The 20,591-nt window shown below is 35.5% G+C and overlaps 6 protein-coding genes, 19 long non-coding RNA genes and 2 other non-coding genes across 27 annotated transcripts; 13 read left to right on the top strand and 14 right to left on the bottom strand.

Moving 5' to 3' along the window:
• Nucleotides 1-7: 7 nt before the first annotated feature.
• SPOM_SPNCRNA.4679 lies at nt 8-947 on the bottom strand. Its single transcript, NR_194037.1, has one exon. It is a non-coding gene; the product is annotated as a non-coding RNA (long non-coding RNA).
• pet802 (S-adenosylmethionine transporter) lies at nt 155-1,783 on the top strand. The gene is made up of 5 exons (NM_001021047.3): nt 155-227; nt 293-320; nt 377-384; nt 452-572; nt 683-1,783. Exons 1-5 carry the CDS (start codon nt 192-194, stop codon nt 1,264-1,266), a joined length of 777 nt encoding a protein of 258 aa, NP_595139.1. The 5' UTR covers nt 155-191; the 3' UTR covers nt 1,267-1,783.
• Nucleotides 1,709-2,481, bottom strand: SPOM_SPNCRNA.4678. Its single transcript, NR_194036.1, has one exon. It is a non-coding gene; the product is annotated as a non-coding RNA (long non-coding RNA).
• osh41 (oxysterol binding protein) lies at nt 2,360-4,721 on the top strand. The gene is made up of 8 exons (NM_001355795.2): nt 2,360-2,444; nt 2,495-2,507; nt 2,583-2,608; nt 2,781-2,859; nt 3,003-3,125; nt 3,308-3,620; nt 3,680-4,485; nt 4,532-4,721. The coding sequence occupies exons 1-7, from the start codon at nt 2,374-2,376 to the stop codon at nt 4,219-4,221; spliced, it is 1,167 nt and encodes a 388-aa protein (NP_001342777.1). The 5' UTR covers nt 2,360-2,373; the 3' UTR covers nt 4,222-4,485; nt 4,532-4,721.
• On the bottom strand, nt 2,594-2,848 carry SPOM_SPNCRNA.4677. The gene has a single exon (NR_194035.1). It is a non-coding gene; the product is annotated as a non-coding RNA (long non-coding RNA).
• A 91-nt stretch (nt 4,722-4,812) lies between the features above and the next one.
• Nucleotides 4,813-5,583, bottom strand: SPOM_SPNCRNA.4676. Its single transcript, NR_194034.1, has one exon. It is a non-coding gene; the product is annotated as a non-coding RNA (long non-coding RNA).
• mrpl8 (mitochondrial 54S ribosomal protein bL17m) lies at nt 4,905-5,934 on the top strand. The gene is made up of 2 exons (NM_001021045.3): nt 4,905-5,047; nt 5,111-5,934. The coding sequence occupies exons 1-2, from the start codon at nt 4,974-4,976 to the stop codon at nt 5,658-5,660; spliced, it is 624 nt and encodes a 207-aa protein (NP_595137.1). The 5' UTR covers nt 4,905-4,973; the 3' UTR covers nt 5,661-5,934.
• Nucleotides 5,723-6,231, top strand: sme2-S. The gene has a single exon (NR_191353.1). It is a non-coding gene; the product is annotated as a meiosis specific Smp foci lncRNA Sme2, short isoform (long non-coding RNA).
• Nucleotides 5,723-7,284, top strand: sme2. The gene has a single exon (NR_149871.2). It is a non-coding gene; the product is annotated as a meiosis specific Smp foci lncRNA Sme2 (meiRNA), long isoform (long non-coding RNA).
• SPOM_SPNCRNA.1342 lies at nt 5,880-6,421 on the bottom strand. Its single transcript, NR_150216.1, has one exon. It is a non-coding gene; the product is annotated as a non-coding RNA (long non-coding RNA).
• Nucleotides 6,480-7,252, bottom strand: SPOM_SPNCRNA.4674. Its single transcript, NR_194033.1, has one exon. It is a non-coding gene; the product is annotated as a non-coding RNA (long non-coding RNA).
• Nucleotides 7,285-7,401: 117 nt separating the features above from the next.
• SPOM_SPNCRNA.4673 lies at nt 7,402-7,755 on the bottom strand. The gene has a single exon (NR_194032.1). It is a non-coding gene; the product is annotated as a non-coding RNA (long non-coding RNA).
• A 594-nt stretch (nt 7,756-8,349) lies between these two features.
• aga1 (glutamate N-acetyltransferase) lies at nt 8,350-10,279 on the top strand. The gene has a single exon (NM_001021044.3). The coding sequence runs from the start codon at nt 8,492-8,494 to the stop codon at nt 9,827-9,829; it is 1,338 nt and encodes a 445-aa protein (NP_595136.1). The 5' UTR covers nt 8,350-8,491; the 3' UTR covers nt 9,830-10,279.
• mti2 (translation initiation factor IF-2Mt) lies at nt 9,954-12,564 on the bottom strand. Its single transcript, NM_001021043.3, has one exon. The coding sequence runs from the start codon at nt 12,240-12,242 to the stop codon at nt 10,182-10,184; it is 2,061 nt and encodes a 686-aa protein (NP_595135.1). The 5' UTR covers nt 12,243-12,564; the 3' UTR covers nt 9,954-10,181.
• Nucleotides 11,678-12,175, top strand: SPOM_SPNCRNA.4672. The gene has a single exon (NR_194031.1). It is a non-coding gene; the product is annotated as a non-coding RNA (long non-coding RNA).
• Nucleotides 12,565-12,720: 156 nt separating the features above from the next.
• Nucleotides 12,721-13,040, top strand: SPOM_SPNCRNA.4671. Its single transcript, NR_194030.1, has one exon. It is a non-coding gene; the product is annotated as a non-coding RNA (long non-coding RNA).
• Nucleotides 13,041-13,045: 5 nt separating this feature from the next.
• Nucleotides 13,046-14,136, bottom strand: SPOM_SPNCRNA.1340. Its single transcript, NR_150215.1, has one exon. It is a non-coding gene; the product is annotated as a non-coding RNA, possible alternative UTR (long non-coding RNA).
• Nucleotides 13,179-14,058, top strand: SPOM_SPNCRNA.4670. Its single transcript, NR_194029.1, has one exon. It is a non-coding gene; the product is annotated as a non-coding RNA (long non-coding RNA).
• Nucleotides 14,137-14,437: 301 nt separating the features above from the next.
• On the bottom strand, nt 14,438-14,718 carry SPOM_SPNCRNA.4669. The gene has a single exon (NR_194028.1). It is a non-coding gene; the product is annotated as a non-coding RNA (long non-coding RNA).
• Nucleotides 14,719-14,891: 173 nt separating this feature from the next.
• Nucleotides 14,892-15,201, bottom strand: SPOM_SPNCRNA.4668. Its single transcript, NR_194027.1, has one exon. It is a non-coding gene; the product is annotated as a non-coding RNA (long non-coding RNA).
• A 218-nt stretch (nt 15,202-15,419) lies between these two features.
• Nucleotides 15,420-15,735, bottom strand: SPOM_SPNCRNA.4667. The gene has a single exon (NR_194026.1). It is a non-coding gene; the product is annotated as a non-coding RNA (long non-coding RNA).
• Nucleotides 15,736-15,994: 259 nt separating this feature from the next.
• Nucleotides 15,995-16,654, bottom strand: SPOM_SPNCRNA.1339. Its single transcript, NR_150213.1, has one exon. It is a non-coding gene; the product is annotated as a non-coding RNA (long non-coding RNA).
• Nucleotides 16,301-19,206, top strand: fet4 (iron/zinc ion transporter). Its single transcript, NM_001021042.3, has one exon. It carries the CDS (start codon nt 16,884-16,886, stop codon nt 18,636-18,638), a length of 1,755 nt encoding a protein of 584 aa, NP_595134.1. The 5' UTR covers nt 16,301-16,883; the 3' UTR covers nt 18,639-19,206.
• Nucleotides 19,207-19,369: 163 nt separating this feature from the next.
• On the top strand, nt 19,370-19,745 carry SPOM_SPNCRNA.4666. Its single transcript, NR_194025.1, has one exon. It is a non-coding gene; the product is annotated as a non-coding RNA (long non-coding RNA).
• A 160-nt stretch (nt 19,746-19,905) lies between these two features.
• On the top strand, nt 19,906-19,978 carry SPOM_SPBTRNAARG.04. The gene has a single exon. It is a non-coding gene; the product is annotated as a tRNA-Arg (tRNA).
• Nucleotides 19,979-20,025: 47 nt separating this feature from the next.
• SPOM_SPNCRNA.4665 lies at nt 20,026-20,268 on the top strand. Its single transcript, NR_194024.1, has one exon. It is a non-coding gene; the product is annotated as a non-coding RNA (long non-coding RNA).
• A 56-nt stretch (nt 20,269-20,324) lies between these two features.
• Nucleotides 20,325-20,395, bottom strand: SPOM_SPBTRNAGLY.05. Its single transcript has one exon. It is a non-coding gene; the product is annotated as a tRNA-Gly (tRNA).
• Between the last annotated feature and the right edge of the window lie 196 nt (nt 20,396-20,591).

The following is a 20,591-nucleotide window of genomic DNA, read 5'->3' as shown; positions in this document are numbered from 1 at the left end:
TGACTCGTTTTCAAAAACTAGTTTTTCACAAAATGTAATATTTGCACCAAAAGTCGTTATTCACATTGACATATCTGAGAAATAAACAAGAAAGCATTCAGGTTTCATAATAATCAATATAGTGCATCTCCACATAGGTTCGACCTCCTATTCCACTGCTCTTTTTTCAAAACCACAAAAACAGAAACGATATGACTGATGACGAGGTTCAATGGAAGCCTATCTTAGTAAGCAATTTTGAACTCGAACACAATTGAGTTTCATTCCTTTCTTTTAACTAACATCTGTAAAGGTTGGTGGTCTTTCCGGATTAGTTGCAGGTATGCAATTTTTAGTATTTCATAAAGACTCATTTTATTAACTCTATGTAATTCAGAAACATTGGTATATAATCCTACAGTTTTTAAAAATTAAAAATCAATCCAGCTACTTACATCGTTATCTTTTTTAGGTTTTTCCTCTTTCTACAATAATTACTCGTGTTCAGTCTTCACTATCTTTTCAGCAAGCTGGAGGTTTTCAACACCTTTATCGTGGCTTAAGTAGTGTATTAGTTAGCACACTTCCTTCTGGTAAGACAAAAGCAGCTGTTTGGGGGAGTTTTTTTATTTAACTAAAAAGTTTTATATTCCTCAATTTACAGCAGAGCTTTCCATAATATTCTACTAACTTTTTGTTATAGCATCTTCCTTCTTTTTTGTGTACGAATATGCGAAGGCGCGACAAAAACCTGGAGTCCGAAATCATCTGGTCTCTGCTTCGGTAGCCGAAGTTGTTTCTTGTGGCATTCTAGCTCCTGCAGAAGTCGTTCGTCAAAGAGCACAAATATCAAAAACCTCTGTGTCTCAAATATTTCAATCCATGATACATAATTATCGGGATTTGTGGCATTCCTTCAAAGGCATGTGTGGACGCAACGTCCCCGCTACGGCATTTCAATTCGTACTTTATGAACAGTTTAAAAAGAAGTTCTCGGCTACGGATCACGTATTTGGAGCCCCGAAAGGGGCCGCCCTTAGCGGCGCTATTACAGCAGCTGTTTTGACTCCGTTAGATGTTATAAAGACACAGATCAATTTACGTCCTGAGTCATATCGTAAGGTTGTTCGTCGAATATACAAAGAGAATGGGATTTTTGGGTTCGAAAAAGGTCTTGGCTTACGGGTTTTTGCTTCTTCATTGGGCCTTTCTATTTATTTGGGAACATATGAGCATGTGAAGTCTCACCTTCATATCCGTAAAGCTGGAGAAGTCAGTGTAGCATAAATCAACAAATATTCAACCTCTTTAAAACGATTGATTTGGATGGTACTTTTTTTGACTCCATTGCTTCCTCCTTTCCACTGCTTGCATTCAACCACTCTGATATTTTGTTGCCTCTAGTGAGACATATCCCCCTTTATTTAATGGTGTTAGTTATATTCTAAAATGTTCATAGTTCCAAATCCCTAGAGAAACCCTCTTACGAACTGAAGAGATGAAGGAAATGTTTACTATACACTTTCTTTATTTTCATATTATTTCTATTACTTCTCTACTCAAAAAATTATATGCTTGAAAGCTAAGGGTCGAAACATATACTGTACTAACACAATTTACTCCCTTTTCAGATACAGAACATGCCTTGGCGAAAGCGTACTAAAATGTGTTACTGAATTATAGAATGGCCGAGTTTATGACTACAATTGTTTAACTACGAATTATTTTTTTATTCTGTAATTTCCGTAAATACTAGTAACGAACATTGAGAATAGCCCTTCTTGGTAAGTAATCAAAATTTCACATTATCAAATGCTTGTGCGATGCCAGGAAGAAAGTATATATAATTTTAAGCAGTAACATTTGCTTTATTTCTTTATGTAGTAAAATATAGCATACGTTACTACGGCACCTGGAATCAAATCTTTCTGTTCACCTTGAATTTCCACCTGTGTGTTTACATAGATGACCTATCGAAAAGTAGCGTACTTGCATTAAGGTCTTTACCGAAATAAGTATATAAAATGCGCCTTATCTAACCTTACCTAGAAATGCTACTAGTATTCACGCAATTTAATTTACCATTATTAGCTCCTAAGACGTTATGTTGTTTTTATTGCATTTCTCAATACAATTTACGCAATATTCCAAGCCTAAATGAGCCCATTTCAATTGGTTTTACGCGTCCCACCATAAACACGGTAACTTGTCAAAGCCTCCTTATATGTGCTCCACCTCTCTCCTCTTACCCCTTTAGCTTAAAACCGTCTCGCATAGGTTGTATTTTTAACGATCCTTATCGCATTTTCGTAAATTGAGCTGGTGCATTACCCTTACTCAGCGTGTAATCTCAGCTCGCAGCATTTGACCACTGCTCTTCAACAAAGTACAGTTATGAGTAAAACAACGAGTTCTGATGATTCTCGTGATGGCGAAGGAGACAAAAGGCTTCGCTCTACTACAAAGTACGCTTTAAATAATTCATCTAGCTCGATACTAACGGATTTGATATTAGAAGCACCTGGCTGGTATGCATATATTTCTAGCTCAACACGTTGTTGGCTTGGTATATCTTTTAGTTCATTACTAATGAATATTTCAAGTCATTCCTCAAAAGTATAGCCACCTTGTAAGTCAAGTTTATATCCATCATTCGGGTTCCGCGCGGTTAAGTGAATGGAAAGTGAAAGTCAATTATTTTTCGAAACTATGCAAGGCATTTTTTAAGCTGAAATGCCTTCTCCTCCATTTTAATGTTTTCTGTTCTCTTTCGATATGGAAAGGCTAACAACTGTATTTAGTTCTGGCGACTTGTCCTCTTTAACGGCGCCGTCTTTTATTCTGTCCAGTACCTCGTTGATCGAGTACTCAGCGTATTGGGTAAGGATATACCATTAATGATAGTCGGAAGGATTTCGTGAAACAGTAATTCGGGTCTTTATCGCTCGTTTGTTTGCACTTTACTGCATCCATCCCCTTATTTGTCATATCTTTTTAGTTTCTAACCAAAGTTTTTTTGTTAGGCGGAGCATCCAGAACTTTTTATTTCCCTCCCTAGGGGAGAAACGCCTTTAGAGCGACAACTCCTAGTTACGAAATGGTTTGCTAGTACATTAAAGAACCAATACGCGGCTCGGAATGAACGTGTATGTGCATGTCATGAATAGAATTGAATGAAACGTAGATTGATTAATATAAATACTGTTGCTTTTGCCAAGCAAGATAATGAAGTTTTTCCTTTTCAGCACTGCTGCTTTGGTTTTACTTTCCTTTTTCTTTTCTTTCCTTGTGGTATCATTTTTTATACTAACATCTCTGTTTCTTATAGTACGGCTCAGAGAAAAAGCCCTTGAATCCTATTTTGGGTGAATTGTTTACTGGAAAATGGAATACAGACATTGGAGAAGATACAGAATTAACCTCTGAGCAGGTTTCCCACCATCCACCTATCACAGCTTACCATATATATAACAAGAAGGCGGGTGTTCGCCTAGAGGGATACAATGGGCATAAGAGTGGTTTCTCTGGTCCTCAAATTCACGTTAAACAAATCGGCCATGCCCGACTTATTTTAGAACCACATAACGAAGTATATTATATTACATTTCCCTTAGTTACTCTTGAGGGATTGTGGTACGGATGTAAGTATTGTGATGCAAATTTGTTTCTATCAAAATTTTATACCTCTAACTCTTTTCAGCCCCTTATATCGAACTCGGAAAGAAGTCTTATATAATATCCACGTCTGGATATTTGACTACGATTGAGTACAGTGGAAAGGGCTATTTCACTGGAAAAAAGAACACATTTAAGGCAACTATAGTAAACGCTAAAACCAAATCTGAGCCAATTTATCGTATAGAAGGTTCCTGGACAGGAATGCTTAAGTATTGTACCTTTGAAGATCAAAAACGTAGTGCTTGGGAGGATTTCCTTGATTGCGGTAACTATAAGCCTGTCAATATTTCAGTTGCTCCTATAGAAGAACAAGGTGAATATGAATCTAGGCGTGTTTGGAAAAACTTTGCAGTTGCCTTGGATGCCGGCGACTATGCAGCTGCTAGTCAGGAAAAGAGTAAAATAGAAGAAGGGCAAAGAGAACTTAGGCGTCAAGAGGAAGAGCACAACGAGGTTTGGCATCGTAAATACTTTGAATGGAAAGATAAAGATGAGGGCTTTGAAGAAGCTACTAAGTGTCTTAGACAGCCTGTTAAAGAAGGTTTCTGGTATTATCTTAGATAATGTTGTCTGTTTTCATTATTCCCCTATTTTATCCGAGGAAGCTTGAGCGTCACCGGAGCATACTTATAATAGTCAGAGATCAATGCATTTACTAACAGATCTTGAGTTACTTTGTGATTGTGACTAAGTTTTTTTCGTTTATCTTTAATGATTGACTGAGCATGTAAAGTTTGACTTTTTGATGATCAATTTTTCTTATAGTCATTTCTTGCGCTTATCTGCGCGAAGGCTTGTACATTTTTCACTTTTACGAGCTTGTTCATGGTAAGATATATTTCCTCTCTGGCTTTCATTAACGACTTTGGTTAAGTTGAAGTGAAAAAATAGGATTAAATAGAATATTCGTACATGGGGTTGCATACCCAAATTTCCCCTTTGCAAATTATGTCTGTCATTTTATAGAACATCTAATCAAACTCATCATCAACTAATTACCGCAATTGGTGTACGTTTACAGATATGTAGCTAAACTAGCTTTTCCTTATTGTTTACCTTTTTTGCTCACGTATGAGGGTAGTGCTAAATAGACATAGAAATTCGAATCTACAATCTATTAAAACTCATTGATACTTAAATTATTGTTAGTCTTTCTATTATTTCACGAACTTTCAACCATAATACTGACATGTATACATGGTAGCTGTAACTGCTTATAAGCACTGCATTATATGCAACCTGTACCCAAACCCATTACTGGTGATCTCACGATCACAAGAAGACAGGATTAGTATAACTACAGAAAGACCATAAAAATGACCAAAACACTTTATTATAGGAAATTGGGAAGGACCTCGGCACATCGTCAAGCGCTTTTAAGAAACTTGGTGTATGTAACTAGAATTTAGAAATTTTTGTAGGTCAACGGTTGTTTAACTAATAAATGGAACAGAACTTCATTGGTAAAGCATGAATCGATCCAAACCACCTGGGCAAAAGCTAAGGAAGCCCAGAGATTCGCGGAAAAATTGATTACAATGGCTAAACGAGCAAATCCTCAAAACAACCGTAAGGGATTAGCCGAAGGAATGGTTTTTGAGAAAGAAACCACTTTAAAGAAGGTGTTTGATGTATTAGTACCACGGTACAATGGTCGGAGATGTGGGTATACAAGGCTTTTAAAACTTCCTCCTAGATCAACCGATAATGCTCCCATGGGCGTACTCGAATTTGTAGATGGTCCAAAGGATATTCGTTTTCATATGACTGCAAAGACAGTAGGTATTTGCTTAGCTCAACAAAAAGCCCTGACACCTATTACACGAAAGAATATTCATAAAGTATTACTATTCAGGAAAAATGGAAAGGCTGAATTTGACCAACTTGTTCAGAAAGAAAAGGAAAGCGAACATGCTCGTTTGAAGGAAGACCATGAAGATGAGAAGACAGTTAAAAAAGACTGGAAACGTGGTGATCCAATTCCTCGTCCCACATACATTTAATACGATTGGTACGTTACAAAATGTTTTAAAAACAAAATTTTTTGAATTAAAGAGCAGTCTTTTCTGTTTTCATGACCTCATATGGAATTACTCATGTACTGACTATACCTTTTTGTGTCAAATAATCTCACCCCTCTACTTCTCATATTCGTAGTTTATTTCAAAACTATTTTTATCTATCATTTAATACACTTTATTTACATTCTCGTTTTCTAAGTACTGGTATATTTTATTGCTCAATAAATTTTTGACCGCGGAAATATTTGAAAACAACTCACGTTAGGTCTAAACTACTAACAAAACTTTAGTAATTGTGCTAGCAAAGTAATTTAATAGTTAATAAAATTTTTGACGTGCGCTATTTTTCAAAAATATATATTAAATTCATTACTTTGCTTGCAGATTGTAATATGAAACGGTGAAATAAATAGAAAAAATAGGGGAAATAACCAATACGAGATCAAGAATACTTTGAAAATATTATAATGACAATAAAAAATTGCTTAAAGAATCGGAGAACGCAAGCTTGAAATGGAATTACCACTCAGATAAAATTAAAATCGATTGAGAGTTAGATGAATTAAGCATCAAAATTAATACTTATGATTTGCTTGCTGTAAAGGAAATCATTAATTCGCTCACAATACGGTACCATAAATGAATACTGGAAAATTTACATAAAGCATGTAGATTAACATGGGAAATCCCTAACATTGTTAGCTTTTATTCATTTTCCTTAAAAAAAAGTACGAACTCAAAGCTCACTTATAAAGATATCATAAAGTATTTAAAAAATAAAAGAATATTATTCATATAAAGGTATCTTATATTACCAAGGCTTAGGCTTTCGTTTGTTTATGCTATCAGTCGCTTGCTAATATTTGATTGGCTCTTCTTTCAGTAAACTAACAAAGCATTGGAGCTTTTATAAACTACGTCATTTAAGTAGGCGTGAACTAAATTATTGGACAGAATTGAGTTTCTTTCACTATGCATTGGAAATTCCTATAAATAGTCGATGAAGTCTGCGAAACAAGGGAGGTAAACAGACTTAGTGGGTATTAAAATGTTGGTCAATCTTCTGCCGTCTTGATTTAAAAGCACTTCTCTTTTACTATTGTAAGACGGAATATGCATGCAAGATCGCTTTAGTTGGTTGAATGTCTCTTTCTTTGTGTTGTGGTTTGTTCGTTTTTTTCTAATTTGGAATATTATAAGAAACGTTGTTTTCTTGCAACATTTTGAAATGGTCATTCAAAAAGCTGGATTCGGTACCACTTTTCTTTTTACCTTGTCTTCTAAGCTCTGTTAAATTTCTTGATGGGGTCCAGTTAAACCAACCCCCAAGTTGGTTTATGTGAGCCTTGTCTCTTTTTTGGATGAATAGTAGCTTAGATAGTGATAGTTATTATTATGACTGATGGAATCTACTTAAAAATGGATTCCATTTTTTGTCTACTGTAATTGAATTCTTTTTGGTACACTTTTTGGCTGCATTGTTATCCTTGAAAGCACTTACAATGTTTAAACTTTGCGAATGACTGAAACAGAAAAGAAATAAAACGACTGTACCTGAACTATTGTTGAAACAATATTAAAACGTATTCCTGAAACAGATTAAACTACATTAAATTTTGTTAATGAATTAAACGTGAAACTTGAAAGTTTGATGCGAAACAAAACCCGCAGTTTGTTTAAACGCTTATTTGTGATTAAAATTGATGAACCAGTTTAAACTATGAAAGTGTTTGAAAACGTGCTGAAACCATTCGTTAAACCCTGCAAACCAACATAAAAAAAATTGAAAATAAACAATAACCACAGCAAGCTAATTCAATTCCAACAATGGTATGTTGCATTGGTCTTCGGTTGTGCTGTGCTCCCTCTTTTTTTGAGCATAGTTAAAACCATTAATACTATTTAAACATTTCTCTTTAAAAAAGAGAAGAGAATAGCAACACATAGAATTTCCAAATTCAACATGCCTTCAAATTTGAAATCGCAAGGAACAGCTATTAATGAATGAAACGAGTTAAATTGAAATAAATCAAACACTATAAAGATTATTATTCTATTTCTTGCTTAAAACACACTTTAAGGAATTGAAATTTTTCACGTAAAATGTTGATGAACTGGCTTTAAATTTACATGCAAGTCTTGATTGTGAAATGATGCGTTGGAAGCATGAATTGGTATTTTCTTTTTTAAAAAAAGCAATGAAAAGTTTGAAAAAGGCAATAAAACTTGGAGGTGGTTGGACTTTGCCGATTTCACGAAGTTTTTCTTTGCTGTTTGAAACTCAACCAAATAAATTAAACAGTGGTAGCAGCCCCAATTAAACTGAAAATCTATCAGTTATATGTTCATGAATGTGTAAAAGCAGCAGAACAGACAGATCCCAGCATTTTTCCCTTCTCTTTGCACTACATTATGAGAGGGATAACTGATATTCTGTAATGTAGATCTGAGAAAACGAAGGCAAAGCTAATCCCGAATGTAAGGTTTAGGGAGCTACTTGTTTTCATCCTTTCGAACGTAAGGCTCATAAAGTATCATTAATTAAACGTAAGAATAATAAATTTCAAACAAATTAGTTGTTCGCTATACCTACTTTTGTTGTGCAGCATTCCCATCTTCTTATCAAGTTTCACTTGATAACCGCTTCGAAGATTCAGACTTCATCCTTCTTAAACCACTACCGCCATCGCATATATATATTTATATACAAAGCAAGTTTACATTATTGTAGCTTTTATTAAACTGCTCGTTCAATTCTACTAAAAAAGGGATCCACTGATTTTGTTACAAGACTGACCATTAAATTCATTGCTATGCAAACCAAAATTTTTGCACGTCTTGCTGGCATTGGTCGGGCTCGGTTTGTTGGTACGATGCCCGACAAGACCAAATTCATCAGTAAATCTGGAACGTATCCACAAGGTTTCAGCTTAAATGGTATTGCTTCCGGCGTAAAAGCCAATGGAAAAAAGGATTTAGCCATTTTATTTTCCTCTCGACCATGCAACGCCGCAGCCGTCTTTACTAAGAATGCATTTCAAGCTGCTCCAGTTCAAGTTTCACGCCAAACTCTGAACGGCTGTGGCGGTAAAGATATTCACTGTGTCGTGTTCAATAGCGGTTGCGCTAACGCTGTTACTGGTGAGGGCGGTTTGATGGATGCCCAACTCATTACCGCCGAAGCTGATAATTTGACTCGTCCACATTGGACTTCGTGGACTGAGAATTCAGAGGAATTTCCCTCGTCGTTGGTGATGTCGACTGGTGTTATTGGACAACGTTTGAAGTTAGACAAGATTCAAAGCGGTTTGGAACACGCGGTTGAAGACCTCGGGTCCACTCATGAATACTGGATGAGAGCAGCTGAGGCCATTTGCACTACGGATACTTTCCCTAAACTCGTTTCCCGTGAACTTAGTATTGCAGGCAAAGTCTACAGGATTGCAGGTTTTGCCAAGGGCGCAGGTATGATCAATCCCAACTTGGCCACTCTTTTAGGTTTGTTTGTTACAGATGCCCCAATCTCAGTTGATGCAGTCCGATCTATACTTCGTCATGCAATTAACAACAGTTTCAATTCTATCAGTATTGATGGTGATACGAGTACAAATGATACAATTGCCTTCCTTGCAAATGGAGCTGCTGGTGGATCCGAGATTACCAAGTCTTCCCCTGCATACAAGGAGATTCGTGATGCTGTAACGGATATTGCTCAACAACTTGCAAAGCTGGTTGTCCGTGACGGTGAGGGTGCTACGAAATTCGTTACTGTGCAAGTCAGAGGCGCTAGATCAGAGAAAGACGCTGCGTTGGTGGCATCAACCATTAGTAACTCTGCATTGGTGAAAACGGCATTCTTTGGTGAGGACGCTAACTGGGGTCGTATTTTGTGTGCCGTCGGTTATTCAGGTGCTGCTGTCAATCCTCCTGCTACGACCGTTAGTTTTATTCCTGCAGACGGAACTGAACCATTGAAGCTTTTAGTAAATGGTGAACCACAAAATGTCGATGAGACCCGTGCTAGCGAAATATTATCGCAAGACGAACTCACTGTAGACGTTGATCTTGGATGTGGTCCTTATGCCAAAACAAATTGGACTTGCGATTTTTCGTATGACTATGTTCGTATTAATGCTGATTATCGCAGTTAAAAAAGAACAGTGGTCAGTTACCAAATTAACCAAGAGTGAGCTCTACGCTTTGATACCAAGAAAGCTTCATGTTTTTACAGCTTTAAACTCTTCAATTCAATTTGATGAACATACACGACGTTCGTTTACAATACGTGTCTAACAGAAAAAAAGGATTGCTGAGATGCATTCATTAACAAAAAAGTATGTATAAAAAGCTTTGCTTGCTTATGGTAGAAGTTTGCAATTTTAAGCGAAAGTTCATTATGCATGTAACATCAATCATAGTATATCATAATAACATGAATCTTTTCATTCGATTGCCTGCCTTAATTGAAAGGAGTTCAAGCCAGGATTAAATAAGAAGTGCATGCTAAAAATCAGGAGGTTTGTATTCCTCAACAAATGTTTGTAGCTTATCCCCTGTAACTATTTCGTCAAAATTTTTTAATAATATACCGCATTCCCTGCCTTTTTTAATACTGGTGACTTCTTCTTTTAAGTGTTTTAGACTGTCAATTTCACCAGACCAAATAATTTTGTCATTACGTACTAAACGTATTTTATGGGATTTTTCAATAGTTCCATTAGTAACTCGACAACCAGCGACATGAACAACTGCTCTTTTAGCTTTGATGTCGAAGATTGCACTAATAATAGCTTCTCCGGTAACACGCTGAACCAATATGGGCGGTAATCGCAAAGCAAAAAGTTTCCGTACATCATCCATTAAATGATAAATAACGTTGTGAAACAACAGCTTTACATTGTGTTTTTCTGCTAAACGAAAAGTAGCTTTCGGAACGGAAACACCGAACGATATAATGATGGCATCGGATGTTTCAGCTCTCTCAATATCAGTTTCGGTTACTGGACCCACCCCAGTATACAAGACTCGAGATTTTACCTTTCCAAATTGTAATGGTTTGAGATAATCTGACAGGGCCTCCATGGACCCAGTGTCTTCACATTTTGCAATGATATTAAAGGATTTAGATACCGAAGTCTCTTCTTGAATCGCCGCAGGACCAGACTTTTTGGCCGCAAGAGCTGATACCCTTTGTTCATTTTGAGACTCTGCTAGCTCATAAAAATTTTGTTCATTAGACTGACGATATATATCAGAAAGGATACGCTTGGCTTCGGATTCACTTTTCACTTCGTATGCTAAGTCGCCAGCAATTGGAAGGTCTTTCCAACCATACACCTGGGCAGCTTGTCCTGGCAAAACCTGCTTTATAGATTTCTTATTTACATCAACTAAAGAGCGAACCTTGCACCATGATTTTCCAGCCACAAGGTACATTCCTTTCTTTACAGTTCCGCGTTTTACGACAACAGTAGCAGAGGAACCAACACCTTTGGTAACACTGGATTCAACAATCCATCCTTGAAAAGGGTCCCTTGGTGAAGCACGGATCTCCATAATTTCCGCCAAAGTCAAGATAGCGGCCTCAAGTTCGGGTATACCTTTGCCAGTTTTAGCTGAGATGGGAATAATTTGAGTTTCACCTCCTAATGCTTCGACTTGAATACCATTGTTTAATAGTTGTTCATAGATTTTATGGATAGGGGTACCCGGACGATCTGACTTTGTAAGAGCAACAACGACGGGAACATCGGCAGACTGAATGTGCTTAATAGCTTCAACTGTTTGGGGTTTTACACCATCATCTCCTGCAACTACAAGCACCACAATATCGGCAATATTTGCGCCTCGTTTACGCATAGCTTCAAAAGCCATATGGCCAGGTGTATCCAAAAAAGTGATAAATTTGGATCCCTTATCAAATGGGACAGTGAAAGCGCCGATTTTTTGAGTGATTCCTCCATGTTCGGTGGATGCAATAGTAGACTTACGAAAAGCATCCAACAAAGTGGTCTTACCATGATCAACATGACCCATCAAAGTCACTACTGGTGGTCGAAGAGGACCTGAATCCTTTTTGGAGTTAAGAGACTTAGGTGATGGTGCTGAGTAGGCCGCTGCTTCCTGAACATCAAATCCATATTCCTCAGCTAAAAGACTTGAATACTCATAAGTGATAAGATACTCAGGAAACACGTCTTTTATACCGAGACGATTAAGGTCGCGCAAAATTCTACGAGTAGGTATTTGTAGTAAATTGGCAAATGAAGCGACTGACAAAACTGCAGGAAGAGTCAAAGGGGTAGAGGATTTTGGAAACCGAAAACCCTTTGTTGCATGCATTGGAGATGATGAATGAAAGAAATGAGTTTGTAATCGTAACTGAGGACCATTAGGATGATTGTTTTCCTTCACTGATATATCAGCTAAAGAAAATCGGCTAGAGAGGGGAGAGATATGATATGAGAGTTTATGCACATTGCGAACGAAAGGGAATTTTGTAATAAAAGTAAAACCTGCATTATGAACATGTCTCCATGATGTACATGCAGACAAAAAAGCCATTTTAGGAAATGAATTAAACGTGAAATAAAAAAAGACTTTTTTGATAATCAAATTAAAGAAAGAACTAGAAGAATAGTGAAAAGGAAGAAATTTTTGATAAAAACAAAAAACCAACAATCGACAATCGACAATTTAAGCGCGACGAGAAAGTGAAACAATACGGCTAACTATTAAACGCGATATGTAAAACAAAAAAAAAAGCTGAAAGGAAATCTTAAGTCAATTCATAACGAGGTCTAATTATTTTTAGATTGCAATTGATTAATGAACAGGATAGGAAGCAGGAAGCTGCTTATAACCTCATTTGAAAGCAAATGGTTTAAGAGAAAAAACCAATTGCAATGACAGAGTTGAAGCAGTAAAATAACGATTTATAGCGAGCTGAGAGGTTAATAACACATTAGTGAGACATTGTTATAGTATGCAATTTTATAAGCATAGAAAGAGGGAACGAAGAAAACCCGTGTTGAAAACAAGATTAGTGGGAAATTAATGTAAGAACTATAAATATTAAAGTATTTTTTTTTATTTAGAGAAAGTTGATTATCATAAAGTTTTTAGATGCAAGTGTCACACTAACGATTGTCTCTTTCTATGTAACTAGATCAAAAAGGGCTCATCAAGTCGTTCGTATATTTCACAAATAGTGTGACTGGAAGTATTGAAAATTAAGTGGAAGGGAAACTTTGGTGAAAGAATTGATTTTTAGAAACATTTAATGGGCTACTAGTTTCAAATATGAGAAGACTTTTTGATGGTTTGTGAATTATAGACCTTTAGGAGAAATGCCATTGGAATTAGACTTATTCAAAAACTAAAATATATATATATATATTTCTCATAATCTTTTCCTGACACGAAAAAAGCCATGTTTGGATGCATAAGTTTTGAAACATGTATCTTTGAAACTGCATAGTAAATGCTATGCTTAAAGTACAGCAAAAAGCAGCACATTGATTTTAAAGAAATTTTGTGATATCGTTGTTAAGCCCTAAGAATGTCCTTGTTTTATGTATTGTTAAAGTGTTTTAACGATATTTAGAAAGGATAAATAGTGAAAAAAGAAGGATACTCTCAATGAAGCGAAAAATTCAAAGGCCTTTCTGGGTGCTGGACATTTATGGAAAGAAGATAAGATTGTCAAGTCAGCATTAATTGTGTGTATTATTCTATTAAAAAAAAAGTTACTGAGCATAATATGAAGTGTTTCTCGATTTAATCTGACTAGGCATATTTATGTTTTCAGTCGATAAAAAAAGTCTAGTACATGGGTGTATCGGCATACTAGTTGTTTCTTTTTACGATCAGAATGAACCAGACACTGAAGTATCTAGAATACAGTGTAACAATGGATCTAATAAACAAATAATCAATAAATAAAATCTATGCTACATCATAACACTGATATTTCAATCAAATCTTGACTCGTTTTCTTCATCCGTATAAATCAACCAAAACATTGGAGCAAAATTGATCATGAGGTTTGAATATGATGTTGTTAGGACATCTTTTTTTTCAAAGACAGATTCTCTTTTTGTTTAATGGGGAATGTACATTCACGTGAATTTAGTGTTCGGTTAAATCCATGGACTCATCGTTAAACAATGCAATGTCAATGTAACATATGATCGACCTAGCAATGTCAATTGCGAGTAGCCGAAAATGTCCAAAAATAGCTCGACTGCTGGTATTGAAAAGGTTCCGGTACAGTCTAAGCCAGAGAAGTATCAATGAAGTGGGAACATGCTGTTTCGGTTATTGGAAAGGGCTTGAAAAGGGTTAGTAAAGGTAATAGTCGAACCAAGTGTTGATGAATAAAAAATTAATAAATAAATAAATAAAATAAGAAAAAAAAACTAATTAGATGAATAAAAAGAAGAAAATATAAATAATAAGAATTGAAGTGGAGTGAGAAAAAGTGACATTAAATTCAATAGCATCTTCTTTTTTTGTAATAGTTTGAAACATGAATTAAAATCGTATGTAGACAATTTCATTTTACTAGAGTTCAGATGGTTTGAAACACTGTACTTGAATATTCTGGGCTACAAGAAATCTATGGCTATGAGGTTCCGTATAGGATACGTATGTTTTATCATATTTGTTTTAAAAAAAGTAGTATGAATCAGATATATATTAAGTTTCGCAACTTTGATGGTTAGAAAAAGTAAAATATTTTGTCTAGACGTACGATAAAAAAAAAAATTCTTTTTTCTTGGGATATCAGATATGCTAATTTCTATTTTCAACACATCTGATATGTTTGCAAAAAGCATTTTCACACATCTGATATTGCATGGTAAAGTAGACAAGTTTTCTTATTTAGTTAGATGCATTGTTAGATTCGGGTATAAAGATATGTCTAATTTGTTTTGAGCTTTTTATTTTATTTATTATTTTATTTCATTCGGCGCTGCTTGCATCAGGTAGCAGAAAGTCTCGTGAGTTGAAAATGTCGTAAAGTGAGAGAGCTCAATAAAAAAAAAAAAAAAAGATGCAAAAAGAGATTATGAAAGAAACTTTATAGAAAAATTGTCCAGCTTAATAATTTAATTAGTATTTAGTTTAGTAATTAAAGTAATTCAACTTTGTATTTTTCAACCTCTTAATTCCCCTTGGTAATTTCCCTTTCTATTTCCCCCTTCATCAGATAAAAATAAAATACTAGAGTTTTCATTCACGCTTACATATCCATCCACATCTGCATCTCAAATTTCCATTTCTGCTAAAATATTCATTCAACGAAATTACTCATTCAGCTAAATCAACTCACATTATCGCTAATGTGACATTCTATTGAAATTCACCATCAATCTCGCCATTACTATTCCAACACAACAACATAGATCTTGCGACTTGGCTTGACTTGCTTGCCTAGTTTTGCCTTGCGGGATTATGCGTTTGGTTGTCTTGTGTCCTGTTGCCTTTTCATATCTTATCGTATGCCTTTTCCAACCTACTTTTTTTTTTCTTCCCTAAACTGAATGAAATCCCTGGGGAAAAAGTTACTTCATCTGTTAAACAACAACAATTGCGATACAATATCTGATCAGGTGATGATTTCTTGCAATATGAACAAGAATGTTTGCGATTAAATCATCAAAAATATTAGACTCTTTCTTTTCTTAAAGATTTACTTCTTTTTTTTTCATTTTTCATCCTTTTATTTCTTTTTCTTTTCTTTCACCACATTTCATTTCCTACCATACTCATATTCTTTCGCTTCATCATATACTAGGCTTGTTAAACTTGCTGATTTTCCATACTGACAAAAAGGATTTTCCTCCCATCCGCTTCCTCTTAGACAAAGTCCTTTCGTCAATTTCTTCTACTGCCCGCTTCCAGTTCCAAATCTGATTCTTTCTTGGAACGGAACATGTCACTTGGCAACTTTTTCATGATCCTTCCATCCTGGAAAACGGTCATCTTTGCTCGGACTCTCGTACATCCTTTTCCTTAACTCAAGCAATCCGTTCCAATCGCTACTTTTCTATTAACCCCGGAAAATCCGCATCCGTTCATTTGACTGAATTTCTCGTTTCCATCAAGGGATACTCACTTTTCTCTCGACTCACCGACATTTCAATTCAATAAAATGCAATACATTACGAAAAAGATGTCGATCTCAATACAAAATCATTTACTAGCGAACTTCTTACTCCAGCTAGCTCATATTCATGTTGATTAATGAAATGTCTTTATTTATTTCATTTCTTATTTACCTTACACCTTACACCTTTACCCCTATGGCATGGCTTAAAAACATAGCATGTTATTCATCTCGACTATTCTCTTTTTGACCTTGACTCTGTTCACTAAACATTACGTGGCAGCGCTTTTTTCTTTTTTCCTTCCCTGTAAGAAAAAAACCCTCAAAGTGGTGTCATTGAAATTTTGTCTACCTCTTCTCTCTTGGTCTCGTCGATTGTTTCCAAGGGTAGCATCTTTTGGCAGCATCCGTATTTACAACAAAACGTAAGTTTTTTTCCACACTCCTTATCAAAAATAGTCATTGAAAAAATACTATATAGAGCATGCATATCTACGCTTATCAGTTCAAGTTTATCTTGGATTTTGAGGGATTGCTTGTTAAGAGAAGTCTGGTGAATCCGAGTATCATATAGGAAAAAGCAATCAGATAAATATTGAGGTGTGGATAGCATTTAACCATATCGCCTGAACCGTCCCACCAACCCATATTTGCTTTTTTATTTTATTTTTTTTCATTTTCTTTGGAGCGACTGCTTTTTAAGTTTTATTTTTCTTTTTAATTTATATTTTTTCTCTTTAAAAGCTTTTGCTTTAGTTTGGTTGATTTTGGGTTGCTTGCTTTTGCTTTCGCTTTTACCTTTGCTTTTGCTTTGCTGTTTGTTTCACTTTTCTTTTTTAAACATTAGAGCCTTTCAACTTTTGGTTGTTGCTGCATTTTTTTATTACTACTCTCCTTTACCCCCCCATAAATTGTTAATTCTTCTTTTGTGTTTTTTTCAAAAGTCTTTTCCTTCTAACTGTTCTTTTGTCTTTCAAAAGTTCTTACCTTTTTAACTGTTTCTTGTTATCCCTTCCATCTGTTCTTCTTTTATCTGTTTCATAAAAGTCTTTTTCTTTCTTTCTTCCTTCCTTTCCTATTTGTGTTTCATTATGACTGCCTCTATCACAGAAATCGACAGTATTTCTGAAGAGTCCAACGTCGAATCAGTCTCTCATCTCCAACATTCCCCTTCGTTTGAGAAAAAAGGCGCTGACTTTTCCATTTCTCTTAACGAAAAGAAAGACTTCGCTTCCCCCATTACTGAAGAAATCCCTTCCCCTGATGGAATTGCTACACCCGAACCCGAGACAAAAAAGAAGCTTTCTTTCGGCGCTCGCGTTTGGGATTTAATCTGTTCTCCAGGTAGACAACACGATGTTTGCGTTGCCGCCCCTACTCAACTTGTACGCTCATGCGATGACTATGCCAATAGTGCCTCCACTCTCGTCACCAATGATGATGGAACAAAGACAAAGGTCGATTCTGATGAGAAAAAACACAAGCATAAGAATGTGCGTGATTATATCAGATTTAAACATGTTGACATTGGTGGACGAATCTTCGATTTGATCACAAGATTGGCTGGCACAAGTTTTACTTTTATCCTTATGCTAATTATCCTTATCGTTTGGGCAATCGTAGGTGGTATTTATCGCGCTCCTGATAATTGGCAAATCGTTATGCAAGATGGCAGTTCTATTCAATGTTATGTTTCCGACACATTGCTTATGCGTCAACAGCAGAATCAACATATCCAAGTACTAACTATGATTTCCCAATTGCGTTCACGTCTTCTTACTACCAGTCGTCTATTGGGCCCTGTGTTAAATGACAAAACCAAAATTTCTTCCGTAAACGTTGCACTAATGAAAGACGATGTGGGTGATGCTGAAAAGTTACCTACTGAAAATTGGTTTGATTTTATTTGCAATTACGTTAGTTTTATGGTAGGCTCCATTATCTTCCTTGTCGTATACTGGATTGGAATCTTTATTTGGATTGGATTCGGTCGTATGCTAGGATGGTCCGATGAATGGCAGTTGTATATTAATACCGCTGTTGCCGTCGAGTTGACCTTTACCTCTGTTTTCCTTCAAAATGTTCGACACCGTCATATGAAGTATATTGATCGTTGTGTCACATCTATCTTCCGCATCGATTCAGTAATAGAAGAAGAGCTGCGCAGAATGATGGGTGATAAAGAACCAAATGAAGAAATAACCATTAAAATGGATAAGATCAATCTTGGTGAGAGATCCATTGATTATTATGCTGATTTAATCGGTTCTGGTGTTGGTGTGGTCGTTAGTACTTGCGTGTTTGTAGCTTGGATTGCCATCGGAAATGTTATGCATTGGGATTCAAATTGGTGGCTTATTATTGGTACTTATACCGGTCTTGTTGGTTTCTTAGATGGTTTCGTTTTGAGAAATGTCTATTTCCGCGAAAGTTCCAAAGAAGCCACAGAAATTCAAACGCTCATAGACGAGGATTACGCCCTTTATCAAAAGCTTGATTTACCACTTCCTCATGAACACATAACAAACTATAAAAGTACATTCGGAGGTTCGCTTAGTCAGTGGATCGGCTGGTTGTGTGCGTTGCCTATTTCCGTTCTTTTCTCCGTATTTGTGATTCTTGGTCTGATCATTGCAGCTGGATCCTTGAGATTCAATGAGACTGCTCAATTGTTTTGTAACACTCCGACTATGATTATTGAGGGTGCTCTTTTGATCGTTCTGATCGAGGCTCACAATATAGCCAACTTGAAGCGTCGTATCCAATTTCGACAAATTCATCTTCGTCGTTTGACAATCTTGAAAATGCTTGCCGGTGATAACTATTCAACCACCAGCACTGTTTAATTTTAATTGTTCCTTTTTTCTAAACAACAAGTTCCTACCCGTTGAAATGAAATATCATTGCCTGCTTGCTTTCATTTGAGCAAAAGCCAGCTGGGCTCATTATAATGCATCTTCGGTATTAAATATCTGGATTTTGGCTGAAGTGTTGCAACTTTGCTTAATCGTTCTCATCAAATGCTCTTGGATTGGTTGTTAATGATAATATTTATTAATGTTGTTTTATTTTTTACTTAGCTTCTGGCTTGAAGGTTATTATAGCCGTTGCTATCCACTGCGAGGTTTTTTTCCATAAATTCTTTGCTTCTTGGTTACGACTTTCAATTTAATTTTCATAGACGTGCGTCTGTTGATGATTAATTTCTTTGATTTTTGTTATCCATTTGTTAACCCCCTTTCATGACTTACTTAACAATTTCTTTAATGGGGAGCGGACTATTATCTCACAATAATTTTTTTTTGCGTCCATCTCCACCCTCTTAATGTCGAATAATTATCTTTCATTTATTTTTTTTTTGAAAATTTAATTCACTTTTTTTAAATTCAGTTTACATTTTAAATTGTCAAGTCCGTAAACGAATCAGTGCACTTTAATGTAGGATACCTTTTATAAGTTCAGCAGCTTTTATTGTAATCTACTATGTTTGCAAGATCGATTATAAATCATAAAATTTTAATAGTATGTCATCTCTTAAAACATACCTTTTTTTTTTCTTCTTTTTTACGAAAAAAAAAATTTGAAAATATTAAATTAATGGATACTATCGATGTTCCAATACAAACTGTTTGTCTGTTCGTTTTGGACATGCACGGAATCTACATTAGTTCATTAAGGGTTCAAAAATCTCTAGATACTGGTTTCTATCATACCGAACAATGTGGAAATGCTTACTGCAAATTTGTCTTCTAAACAATGAATCGTTGTCATGAGAATACTCGTTTATGACACAATTGCAGCGTGTTATTCGATTTTTTACTTGTTTTTGTGCACGGCATGTAGACCGTGTTCAGCATGTCTAGATCATGTAGTGTCAATTTTGATAGATCGGTTGACATTTCAATAAAAATATGGACATGACGGTATACAACACAATAGATCATTTTTTTATTTAGTGTTGATCAGTAATCTAGTGATATATTTATTTAGCTAGATCATAACCCTAATTTTTTCTATATTTTCATTACCCTTTCGGTTTTTTATGAAATTATGATGGTTTGATACATATTTGCAATTACAATATATACTGCTAATACTTAAATAAATCACGTTGCTCCCGTGGCCTAATGGCTAGGGCATTTGACTTCTAATCAAGGGATTGTGGGTTCGAGTCCCGCCGGGAGCTTTACGTTTTTTGTTTTTCGATCAGTTACTAATTGTTTGAATTTTCTTAATTTGAATGATGAACTTATTATAACAGATTTTAATAACTTGAAATCCTGAGGATGAAAATAAACATTAAATACTTTTCACCTAATAGTTGCCAAACGCATATGGGTGATAATAATCTAGTTATATCCATGCTATCCACGGCGGATTAATGACCGAAATTAAGTCTCACCCTTTTTCAAATTATTGCTAAAAGAAGCATGCTTTCCTTTGATCATCATAAGCATTGTTTACTCGTTGAACAAAAAAAAAACTAAAAAATATAAAAATCGATTCCAATACAAAATCAAAAATTTAATCGATGCATCAACCGGGAGTCGAACCCGGAGCTAATGCTTGGAAGGCATTGATGTTACCGCTACACCACTGATGCGTTACTGAGAGAGATAATTAAGTTGCAAAATTTATACCTTAAAAATTATTACAAATTAAGGAAATCGAGCAGAGGTCAGCAGCACACCAGTAGAAATTATAAATTTTGTTATTTTTAATAAAAACATAGTTAAACTTGACAAAAAGATATATACATTTTCCTTAAACTGATAACATTACAACACCTTTTAGCACAA

This window comes from Schizosaccharomyces pombe (genome assembly GCF_000002945.2).
Source record: "Schizosaccharomyces pombe strain 972h- genome assembly, chromosome: II".
In the NCBI taxonomy this organism is placed as follows: Eukaryota; Fungi; Ascomycota; class Schizosaccharomycetes; order Schizosaccharomycetales; family Schizosaccharomycetaceae; genus Schizosaccharomyces; species Schizosaccharomyces pombe.
This window is presented reverse-complemented; position numbering and strand designations above follow the sequence as displayed.